Below are 21,586 nucleotides of genomic sequence, written 5' to 3'. Positions count from 1 at the left end.
TAATGGGGCAGAGAGGACATAGGTTAGTCTCTGTGGGGTATTACAGTCTGTTGCAGCCACTCTGCTTGCTATTGTGGTGGGAAAGCAAAACTGGGTAATAGGCCAAGGACTGAGCATGGCCAAGAAAGCCTTGGTTACAGACCCTGAAATTTGAACTTCAAATTTCATATGATTTTTATGTGTCATGAATGATTCTCTGCTTTCAAACTCTCTTAACCATTTCAAAATATAAAACCGTTTTTAGCTCACAGGTCACGCAGAGCCAGGCAGGCAGTGTGCGGGACCTGGCCCATTGTCTCCTGGCCCCCAGAGTGAACTCCGTAGGAAGTATTCTCGCTTCTCTGCCACTCTGTTCCCTCTTCACCTGTGAGCCAGAACTGTTTCAGTGACCAAACACACCTAGGTTTTCAACTGCTTCCTGCTTTGGGCCTCGTTGGCTGGTTCTAACATGTAAATGTGCATAAGCATTGCTTTGCAGAGTTGTATACACAGAACTCTATACTCTGGACCTAATGGATGACTGAGGGTGTTCAGGTATAATTTTGCCTGGCCACAGTTCTTGCTTTACATTCGACCTTAGGACATGACTCTATTGTATGGGCCTCTCTAGCTCAAGACATCGCTGTGTGACAGCTGTCAGGTTATTGCTCTCAGAGTCTGTCCTTCTCTGCCCTTCCTGGAGCTGGAGCTGGGCCCTGTAAGCATCGTCCTTGGGCAGCTGGATGGGGAGAAGAGATCAGGGAGCTGCCCTGGGGAAGGAGCATCTCTTCCTGATACCGCAGGGTTCCCGCCTGCTGGGCCTGCAGCCCCTGGCGACCAGCAGCAGTTGGGATTCCCAGTAGCTCCCCTGCCGCACTCAGCGTCCAGTCAGCTCCATCGGCACCCCTGCTGGCTTCCCAGCAAGTCTCACAGAAGTCTTAGAAAGTTCCAGAAGGAGGCTTCCCAGTGAATCAGCGGCACACCTCTCCACTCCCCCCCGCCCCAGGCAGTTTCCTGGGGAGGCCCTCCAGCGCCCCAGAGAGTGGCTTCCCAGCTAGTTCTGTTGGCATCCCCCGCAGGTGGTTTCGGAGTTCCACCAGCATCCCGGAGGGCAGCTTCTTTGCAACACCCAGCGAGCCTTGCAGGCCCCTGGGGGCAACTGGCCCATGGTTTCAGCACCTCCAGAGGGTGGGTCCCTGCTGGCTGGCTCCAGCTTGCTGCACCCCAGGCCACTTCCCACTCTCGGACAGGCCATGGCTGCATCCGCCCCAGAGCTCTGCATCTCTCTTCCTGATCCACAGGATCTCTTCCTGATGGGCTCCTTCCTCAGCAGCAGTAGGGCTACTCCCACGCCAAGCTGCTGTGTGTTGAGTTCTCATTACCCCTTAGTAGTCAACCCCTTGTTGCTAGTTAATGAATCTTACTACACTTCCCCGTTCAAATTAACATGCGGTTTCTGTCTCCTGACTAGCCCTGATTAAAACCACCGGTTTCAAAACTTTTGGAATAGCAGCTGTAGGGGGTTGGTTGCAGGGAGGATAGGGACCTAGCTGGTCCTGAACGTGTGCAGTGGTGAGGGTCATCCTACACAATGACTGATAGCAAATATAACTATAACAAACACCATGTCTGCTTGAAAATAATTTCCTTTGATCTACTACTATTTCCTTGTGTGATGAATCACTTAAAATTCTTTAGCAATAGATGCATTTAAAAAATGCTCATCATGTTATATTATCCTGATCATCCTAAGTAGCTTATTCTTATTTTTATTTAAATAAACAAAGATCTTGTTTTATGTCTATTACTCTTTTCCCTTTCCTTATGCCAGAAGTATAGAGATTAAGGACGTGCACGGCACAAATGCTGGGTACTGACTGTGCCGATGACTCGTTCACAGGCGCTGCAGAAGGCCTGCCTGAGACCAAACCCCTGAGCCCTGGGAAAGGGATGCAGCTCAACTCGGGAGAAACGGAAATACTCAGGAAAGCAGTGGAGGACTACTTCTGCTTATGTTATGGTAAAGTGCATTCATGTGAAGCATTCATTCTCCGAATAGTTCACTGTGGAGTGTTAGGTCATCTTATGGTGTGATTATTTAGATGGTTTCTAACATCTGAACATCCACATTCTGATCAAACGAAGAGCCGTCCTTAATTAAGTACCAGCTCAGGTTTTCTTACAGAAGACAACTTGGTTTCTTCTGGTCCATCGAAACCTCTGGATTGATCAGACTTCAGTGTTGGCTCCCATTTGGGGGGGCCCCCAGATGCTCCCCCCTACTCCTTGGCCAACCCAGTTATTAAAGGTTTTTATTGTTGCTTTGGTCACCAGCCTCTCCCTAACCCTAACCCTAACCCTAACCCTAACCCTAACCCTAACCTACCCACATCTTTCCACATCTACACAGTGTCTTAAAAAGCTAGATAACGGGCCCAGCCGCTGCCGCTGCCGCGTGGGTCTGGTCCAGGGGCAGCGGGCGGGTGGCGGCCTGCGCCGGGCTCCCGCCATGGGCCGGGGAGTCGGTGCCCGAGGCCGCCAGCAGCATGGTCAGGCTGTGCCTCATGGGGCCCGGCGGCTGGCCCACGTAGGCCCCGCGACGACTCGGCCTTTCACAATTAATATTCAGAATTTAAATATATTTTATTGATTTTTTACAGAGAGGAAGGGAGAGAGATAGAGAGCTAGAAACATCGATGAGAGAGAAACATTGATCAGCTGCCTCCTGCACATCTCCTACTGGGGATTTGCCCGCAACCCAGGTACATGCCCTTGACCGGAATCGAACCCGGGACCTTTCAGTCTGCAGGCCGACGCCCTATCCATTGAGCCAAACCGGTTTCGGCAATATTCAGAATTTAAAACAAAACAACAAAAACTTGGTTCCAGTTTTGGTACCACCATTGAAGTTAATTTCTGACTTTTTCTTTTCTTCTCCATTGTGAGAATTATATCTGGTTTATTAAAATCACAAGGTGGTTGTGAACATCACAAGAAGTACTCTGTATGAATTGACTTTATAAAGTGACTAATAAATGTTTAAATAAATAAAAAAAAAAGCTAGATAACGAGCTCTGGCCAGCATGGCTCAGTGGATAGAGTGTCGGCCCCTGCACCAAAGGGTCTCAGGTTCAATTCCTGGTCAAGGGCACATACTTGGGTTGCAGGTTCAAGCTCCAGTCCCAGCCAGGGCTCATATGGGAGGCAACCATCAATGTGTCTCTCTCATATCGATGTTTCTCCCCCTTCTCTTCCTTTCTTCCACTCTCTCTAAAAATCAATGGGAAAAATATCCTCGGGTGAGGATTAACAAACAAACAAACAAAAAAGCTAGCTAACCAAGTACTATACAGGTTTTATATACTTATTTGCAATATAAGCACCTTAGCATCTTAGGGCCTTGTTTATCATTCCTAGACAGCTGCACACATTTATCGACCTGCAGGTCCCTGTGAGCACTTGACTTTGGGGACCCCCAGCACAAGGGATCCTGGAATCTCAGGCTCCATTTGTCTATGAGAAATGGGGCTCCAGCACCTCTGGGCTGGCGGGCCAGTGTAGAAAGATACACGGCCCCAATGGTGACATGAGGCCATGTTGACCTTGTAACTTCCACAGGCAAGTTGGCCTGACTTGTTTGGTGTGACACAGGGACAGCTACACTTTGAGTGGAGGCTCTATCCAGCAGCCTGTGTAACCACGTGTGCTCTCTCAGCCCTGGGTGTGCCAGACCGAGCACCCCAAATTGCACATCTTCTAAGAGAATGGAGATAAAGACCTATTCTTTTCTCTTTCTTTTATGAAGGTTTAAATATTATAAATATTTTATTTTGGCCCTTTGGTTGGTCATTTTTCTAATTTCCGATATAAAGAAATAGGGTACCGTCTGCTTCTAATGTATCTTCAAATGATGTCACACCTGTGCTTATTACACTAAATGAAATTGGCCGGTAGGGGTGGTACGCGCCTGCCATTTAAAATCATCTTGCCTCTTCTCCTAGGAAAAGCCTTAGGAACCATAGCAATGGTGCCTGTTCCGTATGAGAAGATGCTGCGAGATCAGTCGGCTGTTGGAGTTGAGGGGCTTCCAGAAGGTGTTGCCTTTCAGCACCCGGAGAACTATGATCTTGAAACTCTGAAGTGGATTTTGGAGAACAAAGCCGGGATTTCATTCACCATAAACAGGTGACAGGCTCTGTCCCCTCGCAGCAGTTAGTATACAGTGGGACCTTGACTTACGAGTGTCCCGACTAACGAGTTTTTTGAGATACCAGCTGTCTCTCCGCCGATTTTTTGCATTGAGTGGACAGAGTAATTTGAGTTAATGAGCTCCTTAACGAGCCCGGTCTTGGAACGAATTAAACTCGTAAGTCAAGGCCCCACTGTATTTGAAGGTAAGCTGAGAGCTTCATTTCAGTCAGTTCATTATGTTCTGTTACATTAGAAGTTATTGTTCAGCTGTTTAATCTGACTTTCTTGTATGTTCACGTTGGGTAATAGTGTTGGTTTTCTTGCAGACCTTTCCTAGGCCCGGCAGATCCCCAAGGTAAGTGACAGCTTCTCATACTTAGTGACTGCCCTTGGCTGCTAAATCAGTTCTGCTTTTCTAGTTAAAATTCGAGTTCGGCACGATCTAAAGCTTGTTCGTTCTCACTGAGGAGACGGCCTCTGACATGGCAGGGCGGGTGGTCATGGTGTGTGCAGGTGTACAGCTCAGGGAGAGACACACCCTGCCTAGAAAGCGGAGACACCACCCTCCTCGCAGCTCACCTGCTGGGGAGTTTCTGCACCCAGACCTCAGACAGCAGTAGACCCCCGTTGTCTGGTGCACAGCACTGTGAGGGGCGTGGGTCCCCTCCTGGTCTTTGACCACAGCCACGGGCCAGGCATGGCTGGGCTCAGGAGTGGGTCTGGGATGTGTGATTGCTCCCATGCTCCTGAAACTCAGTCTAGGAGGAGGGATGAGACTGTCCAGCAGGGAGCCGGGTGTGGCCTGTGCTCTCAGGATGGCGGGAGGAAATCTCTGAGAGCCCTGCAAAGGGGTGAGAATTGTGTGATTGGAAGGGCTTCATGGAGACGCGGGGGTCAAGCAGGGTGTCCACAGACGGTTCCTCCAGGAAGCCCATGCCATGTGACCACACAGAAATCAATGGGGAAGGGTGTCTGAGGCCGCATTTGGCAACCAAGAACCCCTTATAATCTCCTGAACTTGGGATTCTGAGGGGACCAAAAATATAATAATAATTTAGCAGAAGTGTTTAGAGATCAACTTATGCTTACTTCTTATATTCTCAGATTATTATTCTGAATGTAATTGGAAACCATAGCTGTATGTGAGAGATCAGATCTAAAGAGGATGTCATACTGAGACTGCATAGGTAGGGATGGCCCAAGGGGGCGTAGGGTGGGATACACACAGTTCAGAAGGCACACCGTGAGGTGGTTCTTCTGAGCATAGGTGACTCACGGAGCAAAGTCTGTTCCTGGAACAGTGCGAGCTCCTGGACTCCTCAAAGGAGGGACTTGAAGGTGAGGGCGGCAGGTGACAGGAGGTTGTTGTGCCAGATGACTTGTATTTTCATTAGAGGCTATTTAGTGCTTACACTGTGCCAGGCACTGTTTTAAGCACTTTGCATGTGTTCTCACCCAGCCACCATTTCAGATGAGGAAACTGAGGCACAGGGCGGTTTAGTAAGTTGTTGGAGGTCACCCAGCTGGTGAGCAGCAACATGGGATCCACACCTGTGCTCCAGCTCCGGTCTGCTCCTCGGCCCCCATCCTGCCCACACGAATGGCCCCCGAACATGGGGTCAGGTTTGAGATAGTCTCTTCCCTCCACTGACTTGGAGATGAGAGTTCTGTTCTCTCTGTATTGGCTTTCATTTTATATATGCCTTTTAAAAAATATATTTTTTATTGATTTCAGAGAGGAAGGAAGAGGGAGAGAGAGAGGGAAACATCAATGATGAGAGTGAATCATTGATTGGCTCCCTCCTGCACTCCCCTACTGGGGATTGAACCCGCAACTGGGCATGTGCACTGGCCGGGAATCCAACTGTGACCTCCTGGTTCATAGGTGATGCTCAACCACTGAGCCACACCAGCCGGGCTCATTTTATATGTCTTTGAATGTTGTCATATTTCAAGATGCAGAAAGGGGCTAATGTGTGTCTTTTCACTCCTGCACAGGTGGGCCTGGGGTGGTAACAGATGCTGAGAGAGCAATGTCACTGTCAAGGGAAAGGTAAGGGATCAATAAAAAATACAACCCACATCTAACCCCAAAGTGATCCTTTTTAGACTGGAAAGCCTTCCTTATTTTGTTATACAGCTGACCCTTGAACAGCATGGGTTTGAACCACATGGCTCTTCTTATGCCGCTAGCGGGCCAGCACAGTTCAGACCGTGCTGTTAAGGGGCACCTGTGTTTTTAACCTGCAGCTGGGAATACGCGTATGTGGAGGGCCGACATATGTTATATTCAGATTTCGACTGTGTGGCAGGTCGGTGCTCCTAACCCCCAAGTGTTCAAGAGTCAGCTGTATATTCTTTATTCTGTAAGATGTTTGGGATTCTATCGCTACAGTCAGTTAACACATTTGATTTTGTAACAAACCATTAAGAATGTTAATGTTAAACTTGTGGCAGTTTTGCTCTCAGTTTGGCGTGGGAAGGGGCTTCGGCAGCATGGAGATGTGGGGGTTGTAGCTCAGGGGTCCAGACACCTGTGGGCAGTCCTCACCGCCCGTCTTGACCAGGGTTCCCTTCTCCTTTCAGTGGTGGCCCCATCCATGTGAAAATGGAACCCATGGAAGATTCCGGTATGTATACCGATGCTTTTAGAATCCAATGTTTAGCAGGTTATCATTTGACACCTTTCTTTTGTTTTACTTAAAAAAAAAACATATGGGAACTGCAGTGGGAAGGCCGAGGAGGATAGGGGGGCTGAAGGGGGGGGGGGTAAGAGATCAATCAAAGGACTTATATGCATGCATATAAGCATAACCAATGGACATAAGACACTGGGGGGTAGGGGAGGCCAGGGGATTGTCAAGGGCGGGGGGAAAAGGAGACATATGTAATACTCTTTGTAATACTTTAAGCAATTAAAAAAAAACAACAGCTGAAAAATAATAAATAAATAAAAGAGGAACTGAAAAAAAACCATATGGGACTCTGAGTAAACTAAGAAGAGAGGGAAACTTACTTGGTTTGATTTTTTAAGATCTACAAAAAAAAAAAAAAATACAACTAACATTATACTCAATGGTGAGAAACTAGAATCTTTCCCCCGAAGCGCAGGAACAAGGCAGGGCTATACCCTGTCATCACTCCTTTTCACCTTCATACCGGAGTCCTAGCTCCTACAGTAAGGCAAGAAAGGGAAATAAAAGGTATACTGATTGGGAAGGAAGAAATAAAACTGTTTGGTCGTAGATGACATGATTGTCTATGCAGAAAACTGAAAGAATCAACCAAAATATGGGGTTTAGGGCACTAATTAACCTCAAATGGGACCTTATTTGCAGAATCATCATATTTTACTCAAATATCTAGAAAAGAGCCTTCTAATGCAGTAAATGATTAGAGGGGAAATGTTAAAAGGTTAAAAATAGAATTTCTTTCTTTTGCCGAAACCGGTTTGGCTCAGTGGATAGAGCGTCGGCCTGCGGACTGAAGGGTCCCAGGTTCGATTCCGGTCAAGGGCATGTACCTGGGTTGCGGGCACGTTCCCAGTGGGAACTGATCGATGTTTCTCTCTCATCGATGTTTCTAACTCTCTATCTCTCTCCCTTCCTCTCTGTGGAAAATCAATAAAATATATTAAAAAAAAAATAGAATTTCTTTTTAAAAAAATATATTTTATTGATTTTTTACAGAGAGGAAGGGAGAGGGATAGAGAGTTAGAAACATCCATGAGAGAGAAACATCAATCAGCTGCCTCCTGCACACCCCCTACTGGGGATGTGCCCGCAACCAAGGTACATGCCCTTGACCGAATCGAACCTGGGACTCTTCAGTCCACAGGCCGACGCTCTAGCCACTGAGCCAAACAGGTCAGGGCAAAAAAACAGAATTTCTTAAAAACTCAAATATTTAATTAAGAGATGGGAAAATATTGAAAGTATTAGAAGTGGAAAGGTCAGCCCAGTCAGTGTGGCTCAGTGGTTGAGCATCAATCCATGAACCAAGAGGTCACAAGTTTGATTCCTAGTCAGGACACATGCCCAGGTTATGGGCTCGATCCCCAGTAGGGATCTCATCAATGGTTGTTTTTTTTTAATGTAGATTTTTGGTTTTATTCATGGCTGGTGAAGACATTTTTTTAAAATATATTTTTTATTGATTTTAGGGAGGAAGGGAGAGGGAGAAAGAGAGAAACATCAATGATGAGAGAGAATCATTGATTGGCTACCTCCTGCAAGCCCCCCACTGGGGATTGAGCCCACAACCCCAGCATTTGCCCTTGATCTGAATCGAACCCGGGACCCTCAGTCCACAGGCTGATGCTCTATCTGCTGAGCCAAACCAGTTATGGTGACATTATTTTTTAAATTTAAATTCTTTATAGTTTAAAGTATTACATGTCTCCTTTCCCCCCCACTAACTTCTCCCCAGGCACTCCCACTCCCCAGCACATGCCCTCATACTGTCTGTGTCCATTGGTTATGCTTATATACAAGCATACAAGTCCTTTGATTGATATCGTACCCTCCCACACACACCCTCCCCTGCCTTCCCTCTGAGGTTTGATGGTCTGTTCGATGCTTCTGGCTCTATTTTTGTTCATCAGTTCAAATCATATTCCACAAATGAGTGAAGTGAGATCATGTGATATCTATCTTTCTCCAACTGGCTTATTTTGCTTAGCATAATGCTCTCCAGGTCCATCCATGCTGTTGCACATGGTAAGAGTTCCTTCTTTGTTACAACAGCATAATATTTCATTATGTAGATGTACCATCATTTTTTAATCCACTCATCTGTTGATGGGCACTTAGGCTGTTTCCAAATCTTAGCTATTGTAAATTGTGCTGCTATGAACATAGGGGTGCATATCTCCTTTCTGACTGGTGTTTCTGATTTCTTAAGATATATTCCTAGAAGTGGGATCACTGGGTCAAATGGGAGTTCCATTTTTAGTTTTTTGAGGAAACTCCATACTGTTTTCCACAGTGGCTGCACCAGTCTGCATTCCCACCAGCAGTGCACGAGGGTTCCTTTTTCTCCACATCCTCTCCAGCTCTTGTCGTTTGTTGATTTGTTGATAGCCATTCTAACAGGTGTGAGGTGGTACCTCACTGTTGTTTTGATTTGCATCTCTCAGATGATTAGTGACTTTGAGCATGTTTTCATATTTCTCTTGGCCTTCTGTATTTCCTTTAGAAAAGTGTCTATTTAGGTCCTTTGCCCATTTTTTGATTGAATTGTTTACCTTCTTTTTGTTAAGTTGTATGCGTTCCCTGTAAATTTTGGAGATTAAACCCTTATCAGAGATACAACATTGGCAAATATGTTCTCCCATGCACTGGGCTCTCTTGTTTTATTGATGGTTTCTTTTATTGTGCAGAAGTGTTTTATTTTGATGTAGTCCTATTTATTTATTTTCTCCTTAGTTTCTCTCTCTCACTCTCTCTCTTTCTCTCTCTCTCTCTCTCTCTCTCTCTCTCTCTCTCTCTTTATTTCAGAGAGGAAGGGAGAGGGAGAGAGAGATAGAAACATCAATGATGAAAGAGAATCATTGATAGAATGCCTTCTGCACGCCCCCCACTGGGGATCAAGCCCACAACCCATGCATGTGCCCCGACCAGGAATTAAACTGTGGGCTCCAGGTTCATAGGTTGATGCTCAATCACTGAGCCATACCAGCTGGGTTGACCTTTCCACTTTTTAAAAAAATACATGTTTTTGCTGATTTTTAGAGAGAGAGGAAGAGAGAGGGATAGACGGTTAGAAACATCGATGAGAGCCCTCGTGGAAAGGTCGGAAAACCCCAAATAATCAAGTTCATAACATTCAGACCTCAAAAAGATAAAAATGACACCAGCTGGTTATAAAAGACTAAAACTATAATTTAGCAATGCTCACAAAAGCAACCTAGAATATGAAACAGTTTCAGAATGTGAAGTTAAAATTAAATCTAAGATAATCCAAAAGAAAAGCACTAGTCAATACTAAGAAGAAAAGATGTAGACAAAGGGAAAATAGAGACCTGCCACAGATAGAACAGGAGGCAGAGCACCAGCGCCATAAAGCTTCCAGGTGTGGCTTATCCTCGCCGCCCCCAGGCACCAGGGGAACCCGGACATGAGTGGACCAGTCTCCTTGTTACACCCACGGGTCTCCCCTCCACAGCTACAGGGGCTGTGTCCCTCCCAGTCACATGTAAATATGTGCTTAGTAGAAGCTCCACCTTCAATGACAGAGTCTGAAAAGTAATGGTGTGTGCCATGCCAGCACAGCCAAGGGTTTGGTGAGCCTGAGTGGGGGGTGGGGGGGGAGTGGCGGTGAAGGATTAAAGGAAAGACAGATGAAGAGAATACAGCTGGGGCTCGGTGGATCTCCCGTGCCTGGATGAGGCCACAGAGAAGGATCCAGCCAGCAAGCTGAGGCTTTATTTTATAGTCAGAGAAAAAACAAGGTAGTGGTCAACATCGGTACAATGTTCTTGTGAGTTTCACTTGTTTTGAGAGCACTTGCTGCACCTCCCAAAGCCCATTAGCTACCTAGGAAGGCTAGGGGGCAGCCATAAGGTCAAGCTTAATTATGCTAAGAGGGCTCTACCCTCTAAGCTGGGACTTGTTTGTGGCTTTGCCACAGGTCAATCCGAGGCTTAACTCTAGAGCAGGGGTGGGCAAACTTTTTGACTCGAGGGCCACAATGGGTTCTTAAACTGGACCTGAGGGCGGAACAAAAGCATGGATGGAGTGTTTGTGTGAACTAATATAAATTCAAAGTAAACATCATTACATAAAAGGGTATGGTCTTTTTTTTCAATAGTTTTATTCATTTCAAATGGGCGGATCCGGCCCGCGGGCGGGCATAGTTTGCCCACGGCTGCTCTAGAGCCACTCCCTACATCGGTGCTTGTCCACCTTTGTTATTGTAGGTAAAACCAACAAGTCAGTGAAGAGGAATGAGCTGTTGATCTCCGCCGAGCAGCATTCAGCTGTGGTCTTAATCTCACTTACACATGACATGCCTTCAACTCTCACCCACTTAATCTTAGCCTCGAGTGCTTTTCAAGGCACAGATATGTTCTGCCTGCAGCCCCCACTTAGAAAGACGACAAGTGGGGGCAGAGGGAGTGGTCCGCTCTCCCAGGGTCCCGCTCTCAGATCCAAACCTAGACCTCCCTCGCCTCCCTCACAGCTGTTGGGCGTGAGCATGTCCCTCCCGCTTTAAAACAGGCGTCTAGTTGAGGCCTTTCTTTGGAGATGTGGTTCTGTTTAAACCAAAATATGGTCCCAATGAATGAATTCTGCTGTGGATTTCATGATGCAATACAGTTGCTTCCAGCTGCCCACCAGCTTCGGGAGCTGGCCATCAATCGGCCTATTTCTCTTGATATTTGTGTACACAGAACAAATGTTTCGCTGATTTTGAATTTTGAATTCCTTTCTCTGTCTCTCCCTTTCCTTCCTCTCCCTCCCCCTCTCTTTCTTTCACTACGAGGAAAGACAGCGGTAAATCTGTCTCATTAGCATGTCAAACAAATTCTGCGCTGTCCAATCTGGTTTCAATTGCCTGGATGAAAAAGAAATTGTTTCCCTGACAGCCCAGCTGTCGCTTGTTCATCAGTTGTTTCAGTTAGTAAGGACTTTAGTGCCTAATCAACCTGGAATGTGTACTTTGATTAAAATTTTATTATAAAATATTACAAAAGCTATATATGTTTAAATTTTTTTAAACATTTAATCACCTTTATTTATTTTTTTCTTTGTTTGTTGTTGTTAATCCTCACCTGAAGATATTTTCCCATTGATTTTTAGAGAGAGTGGAAGAGAGAGGGAAAGACAGAGAGAAACATTGATGTGAGAGAAACACATCGGTTGGTTGCCTCCTGCAGGAGCCTTGACCAGGGCCAGGGCTGGGGAGGAGCCTGCAACCAAGGTACATGCCCTTGACTAGAATCGAACCTGGGACCCTTTGGTCCACAGGCTGATGCTCTACCCACTGAGCCAAATTGGCTGGGGCATGTTCAGATTTTTAAAAACTCAGATTTATAAGAGTAATAAGAAAAATCCCTTTTCACCCTTTCACTCTTTCCTTTCACAATTCCATCCCCCTAAGACTCCCTGCACACCTCCAATCCCTCCCCCATCTGAGGTGGCAACAACTTTTCACCCATTGGTGAAAATTCTTTCACATCATGTACAAATAAGCACGTAAATGGCATTTTCCTTTTTTCTTTTTTATGCTTAAGTGGACCTCCCTTAGTCAACTTTCCTTTGATCTTTCCATCAACTTACCTTTTTGTCCCATTTCTGAGCAAATTCCTCAACTTAATCTAACATTTCACTAATATGGCCATCAGCCCTGCCCATTCTGTTCCTCGGTTGTCCTAACAAGTTTTCCTTTTTGATAATCACATTTTAACTTTTTATTGATTAATTTGAGGGAAAGAGAGAGAAAGAGAAACATCGGTTTGCTATTCCACTTATTTATGCACTCACTGGTTGCTTCTTGTATGTGCCCTGACCAGGGACTGAACCTGCAACCTTGGCCTACAGGAATGATGCGCAACTGAGCTACTCGCACTTTAAATATCCAGTCTCACTGTCCTTACACCAACAGCCATTACCTTTCAAAAGGCCCTCAGAGCTTGTCAATTGATGCTAAACAGGGAAGCCTGAGCCGTGCCACATTTTTGCTTTTGATGTTATTCACATTCGTGGTAAACTTGCATGTGTAATTCGGTAGCCGTTACCTTCTGCTGTATTAAAAGGCACCAAAACTTAGTGGCTCAGTGATTCCATTTTGTCACAATTCTGTCTGTTGGCCTGGCATTGCTTCTTGTCTGGGCTGGCGCGGCGGGCTGCATCGCCTGGGAGGCCTGGCTCCTGGGTCTGAGGTCTCAGCCGGGAGAACTAGACCCCACTCCCCTCCCAGCCTCCAGGAGGCCAGCCCAGGCGTGTTCACAGGGCCACTGAACTCCACCAACAGCAGGCTCCCATGCACACGCTTTCAGGACTCTGCTGTGTCCCATTGGCCAACGCAAGTCACGTGGCCAGGCCCAGCTTGAAAGGGGGAAGAAGTGACCCCACTTCAAGAGAACAGGAGCGGGCAAGTCTCATTGCAAACAGGTGTGCATACAGGATGGGCGCATATTGTGGCTGTTTTGCCAATCTACCACACCTTTCGCTGATAAAAGCTTTTGGTTTTACTAATGTGGTTTCTCCAGGTTTTCAAGTCCATTTCATTGTAGTGGGTTAAGATTATATGTACCTATCAGATCCCCGTGCAGAAGAATGTTTACGTATTTCACGTAAATGCACGCATATATTCAGCCTTCTTAAAACAGGACATTTCCCCCACAGTAGATCTCTCTCTCCTTCCCATCTTTCCTCCCTCCATCCCTTCCTTCATCTGTCTCTCCCGCCTTCCTTCTTTCCTTACATATTGACATATATAATATATATGTTATTTATATTTTTTATATGGATAAGCCATTTGTTCACAGTGATGGGCTACAAATTCTTTTGCTGATTATAATGTTGCTGTGTTCATTGATACAGAACCCTGATGTTCTATCAGCTGGTCATCTTTCTGTGTTGGTGGGTTTGGCCTAACATGTAATTCTGTCATTTCCATTGCATTCAAAGGCATTTCTCTGAAAGTAGCAGCTGCGTCAGTCAAGAAAGAATCAGAGGATCCTAATTACTATCCGTATAATATGCAAGGTAATACTATTTTATAATCATTTTCTCCTCCCAAAGTTATTCAGGATGAAAAATTATAATTGCCACCCACCTGTGTGGGCTGCCCCTCACCGTCTTCCCAATAGCCCTTTCTCCGCCCACTCCCTGTTGCCACAGCCTCCCTCCTGCTCCTTCCTTCCAGTATGACCAAGCATGGGCAAGAGGCTGGAAAGAGGAAAAAAGCTTTCTTCAGGTAATTGCAGAACTGGCAAATAAACTAAAGGTCAACACTGTCATCAGGCCGTGGGCCCTCCTACAACACTGTTGGCTGTGAGTGTCCAACTTGAAATATGTGAGGAGTCTTCCATTCTGACCTCATTTGCTCTGGTTTCAGTCTTGAGAATGGAAATTAAAGCCCCACAGTGTTAGTCATCACACACTGGATAGTGATAATGTGACAGGTTTCTTCATTGGAAGAAAAACTTGATATCACTTAGTTCTGTGCCCATGTATGTACTTCACAATGAGGAAAAAAATATAAGAAAAGCATAAAAGAGATGCTTTTGTTGTTGTTGCTGGCACAGAAATATTGATTAGTAGAGTCACTGATAATAAAAATCAAAATGTATTGGGATTCAGTAATTTGCCTTGCAAATAAAGTATTGCTGGATTCTCCCCTCCCTCTCTATTTTTACTTATAAGAATTTTGGGGCCCTAGCTGGTTTGGCTCAGTGGATAGAGGATCCTGGGTTTGATTACAGCCAAGGGCACATTCCTCGGTTGCAGGCTTGAACCCTAGCCACGTGTGGGAAGCAACCAACCGATGTGTCTCTCTCACATAAAGAAGCATAAGATGTCCCCTTTTTGCAACCCTTCATGTAACAGTGCATCTCAGCTGTAATCACCAGTGGCCATTAAAACCAATTGTTAAATGTCAATAGGATTTTATCACGAGTAGATCAGGCTGACAGGTTCTAACTCACTCACTAGTCCAATGTTAACCTCATAAAGTAGAGGTAACCAGATATTATGTGCCTCCAGGAGGGATCTAGTAAGAAGTACTCCTTCGGGATTCTTGCCTTCCAAAATCAAACCTACCTCTGATGCAGTCTTTAGATTTACCTACCAATTTTCAGGAAATGTGGGAGATACAGAAACAGGAAAACAGCACTCCAAGGTCGCAGGCAGTAAATGCCAAAGTGGTAGAAGCTCGACAAGACGTGCTGATTTCTTTTTCTAATATATTTTTATTGATTTCAGGGAGGAAGGGAGGAGAGAGAGATAGAAACATCAATGATGAGAGAGAATCATTGATCGGCTGCCTCCTGCACACCCCCTACTGGGGATCGAGCCCACAACCCGGGCATGTGCCCTTGACCAGAATCGAACCCAAGACCCTTCAGTCTGCAGGCTGATACTCCATCCACCGAGCCAAACCAGCTAGGGCATATGCTAATTTCTTCATCAAATAATTGCAAGGTTTTTTTAAATGGAGAGAAACCTGTTTTATAGTAAAAGACATTTCAACCAAATGCAATGTGTGGGCTTTGTTGGGATCCTGATTTAAGCAAACCAACTTCGAAAAGACAATTACTGCTTCCTGTTGAATGCCAAATAATCACTGATGGCAGGAATTGGAAAGTCCATTTGTAACCATTATAATAAAAGATTGGATCAAGAAGGAATCATCAGCCCTAGCCGGTTTTTCTCAGTGGTTAGAGCGTTAGCCTGCGGACCAAAGGGTCTTGGGTTCAACTCCCAGTCAAGGGCACATACCTCAGTTGCAGCCCCATGGGGTATGTGCAGGAGGCAACCAATTGATGTGTCTCTCTTTCCCCACCTCCTCCCTCCCACTGAAAATCAGTGGCAAAAATATCTTCAGGTGGATGCTAAATCTAGAGAGAAATTTAGGAGTGGAATACTTATGTGATCTTAAAGTTTCTCCCCACAGGCTGTTGGCCAGTTGCAAAAGTGAGGAAAAAAACAGTAATCTTACATTGGAAACATCAAAAAATACCTTTATCAGATGATCAAAATTCACATCACCAGAGAGAGACATATGAACTCTTAGTTGGTCTGGGCTGCTATAACAGAATCCATAGAATGGGGGTCTTAGAAGCAACAGGCATTTATTTCTCACAGCTCTGGAGGCTAGAAAGTCCAAGGTCAAGGTGCTGGCAGGTCCAGTGTCTGGTGAGGACCCACCTCCTGGTTCGTAGATGATCTTCTCAATGTGTCCTCCCATGGGGTCCTCCAAGGGAGTCCCTGGCACTAATGCCAATCCTGATGGCCCCACCCCCATGACCTAATCACTTCGGAAAGGCCCCACCTCCAAGTACCATCACATGGGGGTTAAGATTTTGACATATGAATTTGGGGGAAACACAGATATTCAGTCTGTAGCAGACAGCATATGCCTCCAGATGTGATACCCTGAGAAGGATAGCCCATCATCTAGGCAGTATTCTGGCCCAAAATGCAAAACTTGAATCCTATCATGAAGAAACATCAGACAGGCTCAAAATGAGGAACATCTATTGTGAGGGAATGAGGGAGAGGGGTTTCTAGTCTTAAAAAATGGCAATGCCATAAATATCAAACACAGACTATGGAACTGTTCCATAAAGGAGACTAAAGAGACATGACAACAAAACCATCCTGATCACACCCTGGATCCTTTACGGAACGGGGAAGAGCTACAAAGGACATTTGGGGCAACTGACCAAATGCGAATACGAGCCCTGGTCGGTTTGGCTCAGTGGATACAGCGTCAGCCTGCGGACTAAAGGGTCCCAGGTTCGATTCCGGCCGAGGGCACATGCCTAGGTTGCGGGCTCGATCCCCAGTGTGGGCCATGCAGGAGGCAGCCAATCAATGATTCTGATTCTCATCTTTGATGTTTCTGTCTCTCCCTCTCTCTTCCTCTCTGAAAAAAAAAAAAAATTTAAAAAATGGGAATACAAATGATAGTAAGTAAAAGTATTGCCTCAATGTTAAATGCTGTGATTTTTATAACTATGCTGTGATCATATAAGAGAATATCCCTATTCTTAGGAAATAATCACTAAAGTGTTTAGAGATACAGAGCCATGGTGTATGTAACTTTCTTTCAAATGGTTGGGGTGGGGGAATATATGTATATATATACACATACACACACCATATCAATAGATTGGGGGGAGGAATGGGAAAGATTACAAATGATAAAGGAAGTGATAAAACGTTAACATGTTATCTGAGTAAAGGGTATACAGATCTTTGTTGTGTTTTATTCTTGCAATTTCTCTGTAAGTTTAAAATTAGTTCAAAATAAAAGCTCTTTTTAGAAAAACAGGGTTCTGAGACAATTAAGAAAAGTTGAACAATGACTAGATGTGAGATGATGATAAAGAATAATTGTTCACCTGGGGCGTCATCATGATATTGGAGTGATGCTGAAGGCAGAGAGTTGTTGTCTTACTGGTACCTACACAGTATTTGCACGTTGAATTCTACCATATCTGGGATTTACTTTGAATCACCAGCGGGGTTGGGGTGGGGTGGGGTGGGCACAGAGGGAACAGGGCACAGGAGTTGATGACTCTTGGCAATGGGGGATGGGCACGTGGCTTCATTATACCATCTCTGTTATGTATGTTTGAAAATTTCCCAAAGGACAAATAAAGGAACAATGAAAAAATGTAAAGAAAGGGTCACTGTACAAGGAGTCAAAATATTCCATGTACTGTACAGCCCTGGGCGGATCTGGAATTATTTGCATTATCTTAAATGATTTTTCTTTTTGTATTTCCAGTTTTTTTACATATTGTTTGCTTTCCTTTCAGAAAGCCATCATTCTTCTGCGATCAAGGAAGTAATAGAAATGCAGTTGCCAATGGAAGGTTAGAAACACAAAGCATTTAATTTCGTGTGTGTGTGTGTGTGTGAGTGTGTGTGAGTGTGTGTGTGTGAGTGTGTGTGTGTGTGAGTGTGTGTGTGTGTGTGTGTGAGTGTGTGTGTGAGTGTGTGTGTGTGTGAGTGTGTGTGTGAGAGTGTGTGTGTGAGAGTGTGTGTGTGAGTGTGTGTGTGTGTGTGTGTGTGAGTGAGTGTGTGTGTGTGAGTGTATGTGTGTGTGAGTGTGTGTGTGAGTGTGTGTGTGAGTGTGTGTGTGAGTGTGTGTGTGTGTGAGTGTGTGTGTGAGTGAGTGTGTGAGTGTGTGTGTGTGTGTGAGTGTGTGTGTGTGAGTGTGTGAGTGTGTGTGTGTGTGTGAGTGTGTGTGTGTGTGTGAGTGTGTGTGTGTGTGTGTGAGTGTGTGTGTGTGTGTGTGTGTGTTTTAGTTTACAGTATTTTACAAAGAACACACGTGTATGAAAATAAAGAAGGGGACTTCCTGGCATGCTTTTTTAGAGAGCTGGCTGGGTTCTAGTCCTAAAATGTCATCTTAAGGACTCTCCCACTCTTTTACTTGTGTAAAATGTGGTTTTGCTTAATGCACCTGGATGCAGAAGTTAAGTGGTAAGAAAACTTGACACTGGTGCCATTTGTGGTCTTATTTCATTTTGTCTTTTGGATGGGCATGCCCAGGTTTTTTTGAACTGAGCCGAAAAGTATTTTAGGAAATTCTTTTTTTTTTTGTTTTGTGAATCCTCACCCAAGGATATTTTTTTTTATTAATTTTTAGAAAGAGTAGAAGGAAGGGAATGGGGCAAGAGTAAAAGAAATAGAAAGACACACATCTATTGGTTGCCTCCCACACATGCCCCACCAGGGGGCCCTGGATGGAACCTGCAACCCAGGTACAAGCCCTTGACTAGAAATCACAGCCACGAGCCTTCAGTGCACAGGCCACACTCTTAACCACTGAGCCACAGGGGCCAGCGCTTTTGTGGGTTTTTTTCAACGTGGCAAAATATTTTAGTAAAACTAATTTAAAATTAAATTTATTGGGGTAACTGTTTGGTTTTATTGTTCAATGTTTGTTTAAATGCTATACCCAGTAGGTACAAACATATTCTTTTTTTTTTTAATTAAATCTTTATTGTTCAGATTCTTACATTTGTTCCTCTTTTTTCCCCCCATAACTCCCCTCCTCCCAGTTCCCGCCCCACCCTCCGCCCTCACTCCCCACCCACTGTCCTCATCCATAGGTGCACGATTTTTGTCCAGTCTCTTCCCACATCTCCCACACCCCTTTCCCCCCCAAGAATAGTCAGTCCATTCCCTTTCTATGTCCCTGATTCTATTATAATCACCAGTTCATTCTGTTCATCGGATTATTTATTCACTTGATTCTTAGATTCACTTGTTGATAGATGCATATTTGTTGTTCATAATTTGTATCTTTACCTTTTTCTTCCTCTTCCTCTTCTTAAAGGATACCTTTCAGCATTTCATATAATCCTGGTTTGGTGGTGATGAACTCCTTTAGCTTTTCCTTATCTGTGAAGCTCTTTATCTGACCTTCAATTCTGAATGATAGCTTTGCTGGATAAAGTAATCTTGGTTGTAGGTTCTTGGTATTCATCACTTTGAATATTTCTTGCCATTCCCTTCTGGCCTGCAAAGTTTCTGTTGAGAAATCAGCTGACAGTCGTATGGGTATTCCCTTGTAGGTAACTGAGTTTCTTTCTCTTGCTGTTTTTAAGATTCTCTCTTTATCTTTTGCTCTTGGCATTTTAATTATGATGTGTCTTGGTGTTGTCCTCTTTGGATTCCTTTTGTTTGGGGTTCTCCGCGCTTCTTGGACCTGTAAGTCCATTTCTTTCACCAGGTGAGGGAAGTTTTCTGTCATTATTTCTTCAAATAGATTTTCAATATCTTGCTCTCTCTCATCTTCTGGCACCCCTATAATTCTGATGTTGGTACGCCTGAAGCTGTCCCAGAGGCTCCTTACACTATCCTCGCATTTTTGGATTCTTTTTTCATTTTGCTTTTCCGGTTGGGTGTTTTTTGCTTCCTCGCCTTTCAAATCATTGACTTGATTCTTGCGCTCCTCTGTTCTGCTGTCGGGAGTCTGTATAATATTCTTTATTTCAGTCAGTGTATGCTTAATTTCTAGTTGGTTCCCCAATATAACATCGAGGGTCTCATTAGTTTTCTTGTAGATCTCATTAAGTTTATCGGCGGCTTCTAAACAGTTCTTGAGAGACCTTAAAAGTGTGGTTCTGAACTCTAGATCTTCCATTGACAGTTTTGTCCTGTTTCTTTGTCTCCGCATTTTGTTATGCTTCCTTGGTGCACCCCCTAGTGGTCTTTGTTCGTGGTCTTATAGTTAAATCTTGATTGTTGTAGCTAATTCCAGGGAGGGTTTGACCTCCAGGCCAAGTGGCTATGAGAATCAGCTGTGTCTGCAGTGAGAGAACTTCTGTCCTCTAGGGAGGTGCTAATCTGGCGTTTGCCTGAGGCTATCCGGCAAATGCCTCTGTGCAGGGCTTGGGCGGGGCGGGTCGCACAGGATCAACAGGGTGGGCCGGAGAGAGCAGTTATGGCAGCTCTCAGTCCTGTCCCCAGGGGCTCTGCCTCTCTGAGTCCCAGCACCCGCTGCAAAGCTCGGAGAGAAAGCTGCACTCGCTCTGACCGAAGCCAGGCGGTCCTGCTTCTCCCGTTTGAGTCTGGGTCCCTAAAGACTCGCCCGGATCTGGAGCTCAGAGTCTGCGACTCCCTCCCGATTGAAAACGCCAACCGCGCCCTCCCCCGCCAGCCCGCTCCTCACACTCCGCACCTCAGAATTTGACTTCAGCACTGCGCCTCCTCTGAGTGTCCGTATGCGTTTCTCTTTCCTCCTAGTTGTAGGACTTCCACTCAGCCAGCGTTCCAGTGGTTCTGGGTGATGTCCGTTCCGTCTTTTAGTTTCACTTTTGAAGTAGTTGTTCAAAGCAGCAAACTCCGGCGTTAACCTATGCCGCCATCTTGGTTCTCTTTTTCTACAAACATATTCTAAGGATATTCTTTATCATTAAAATATTTTTTATTTTTCATAGAAATGAGACCATTTATTCTGGAGTTTGTGGATTTTCAGCCCATTGAATTAAAATAATATACTTTTTTTTTTTATTGTGCTTCATTTAGTAATCTGCTAAAAATATTTTTAGCTCTGATGCTGAAATGTGAGCTGATCCATAGTGTCCTTTTAATATGAGTTCTTTTATTTTATGTCTATAAATAAATTATATCATTCTATCCTGGCATTTAATAAAATGTCACTTATCTGAACAGATGGGATTTTGAATTAGTAAAATCGGAAGTATAAAATTGCAATTTTATCATTTTTCCAATCCGAAATGATTTAACAAGGAGACAGTAGTACTTGGACCATAGTGTATAAACTATACAGATTATACTTTTAAAATAAACATTTATACCCTTGAAGTTGTTTTTTTTTTTTTTTCTGAGTGAGTCCTTTTTTACTTAGAGATATTACTTACCTTGAAATATCACAGCGTCTGAACTGGTTTTCCCATGATTAGGGGAATTTTGAGATTGAATGAATATTCCCATCCTAATTTGATAATTCCATCATACTTCACTTTTTTGAATTCTAAAAATGGTTTCATTAAGTTGTTTATTTTATGGGGAGGAAACCTCTCGTCATTATTTATAACAGAGAAAACGTGGTGCCATTTCAGTGTCCAGCAGGTAGAGAATGGATCGTGGTGACCCATTTGGAAAAATGCTCCCAGTAAGCTCAGGGAGAAACACGCTTGTCTGGCTCAAGACACGTTATACCCAAAACAGAGAGGGACAAAAAGAAACCACAGTTTACAGTG

At 44.6% G+C, this 21,586-nt stretch overlaps 1 protein-coding gene across 1 annotated transcript in view; it reads left to right on the top strand.

The window, feature by feature from the left end:
* Positions 1 to 21,586, top strand: part of LOC308517641 (general transcription factor II-I repeat domain-containing protein 2) — a 46,144-nt gene that overhangs the window by 13,633 nt on the left and 10,925 nt on the right. The window contains exons 4-10 of the mRNA XM_081088868.1: positions 1,880 to 1,999; positions 3,981 to 4,164; positions 4,497 to 4,525; positions 6,169 to 6,223; positions 6,757 to 6,800; positions 13,806 to 13,883; positions 17,666 to 17,722. Coding sequence (XP_080944994.1) covers positions 1,880 to 1,999; positions 3,981 to 4,164; positions 4,497 to 4,525; positions 6,169 to 6,223; positions 6,757 to 6,800; positions 13,806 to 13,883; positions 17,666 to 17,722 — 567 coding nt within the window. The remainder of the gene's footprint in view (positions 1 to 1,879; positions 2,000 to 3,980; positions 4,165 to 4,496; positions 4,526 to 6,168; positions 6,224 to 6,756; positions 6,801 to 13,805; positions 13,884 to 17,665; positions 17,723 to 21,586) is intronic.

Source organism: Myotis nattereri, assembly GCF_964212035.1.
Source record: "Myotis nattereri genome assembly, chromosome: 4".
Taxonomy (NCBI): Eukaryota; Metazoa; Chordata; class Mammalia; order Chiroptera; family Vespertilionidae; genus Myotis; species Myotis nattereri.
Note: the sequence above shows the minus strand (reverse complement) of the source record. Positions and strands in the feature narration are given on the sequence as shown.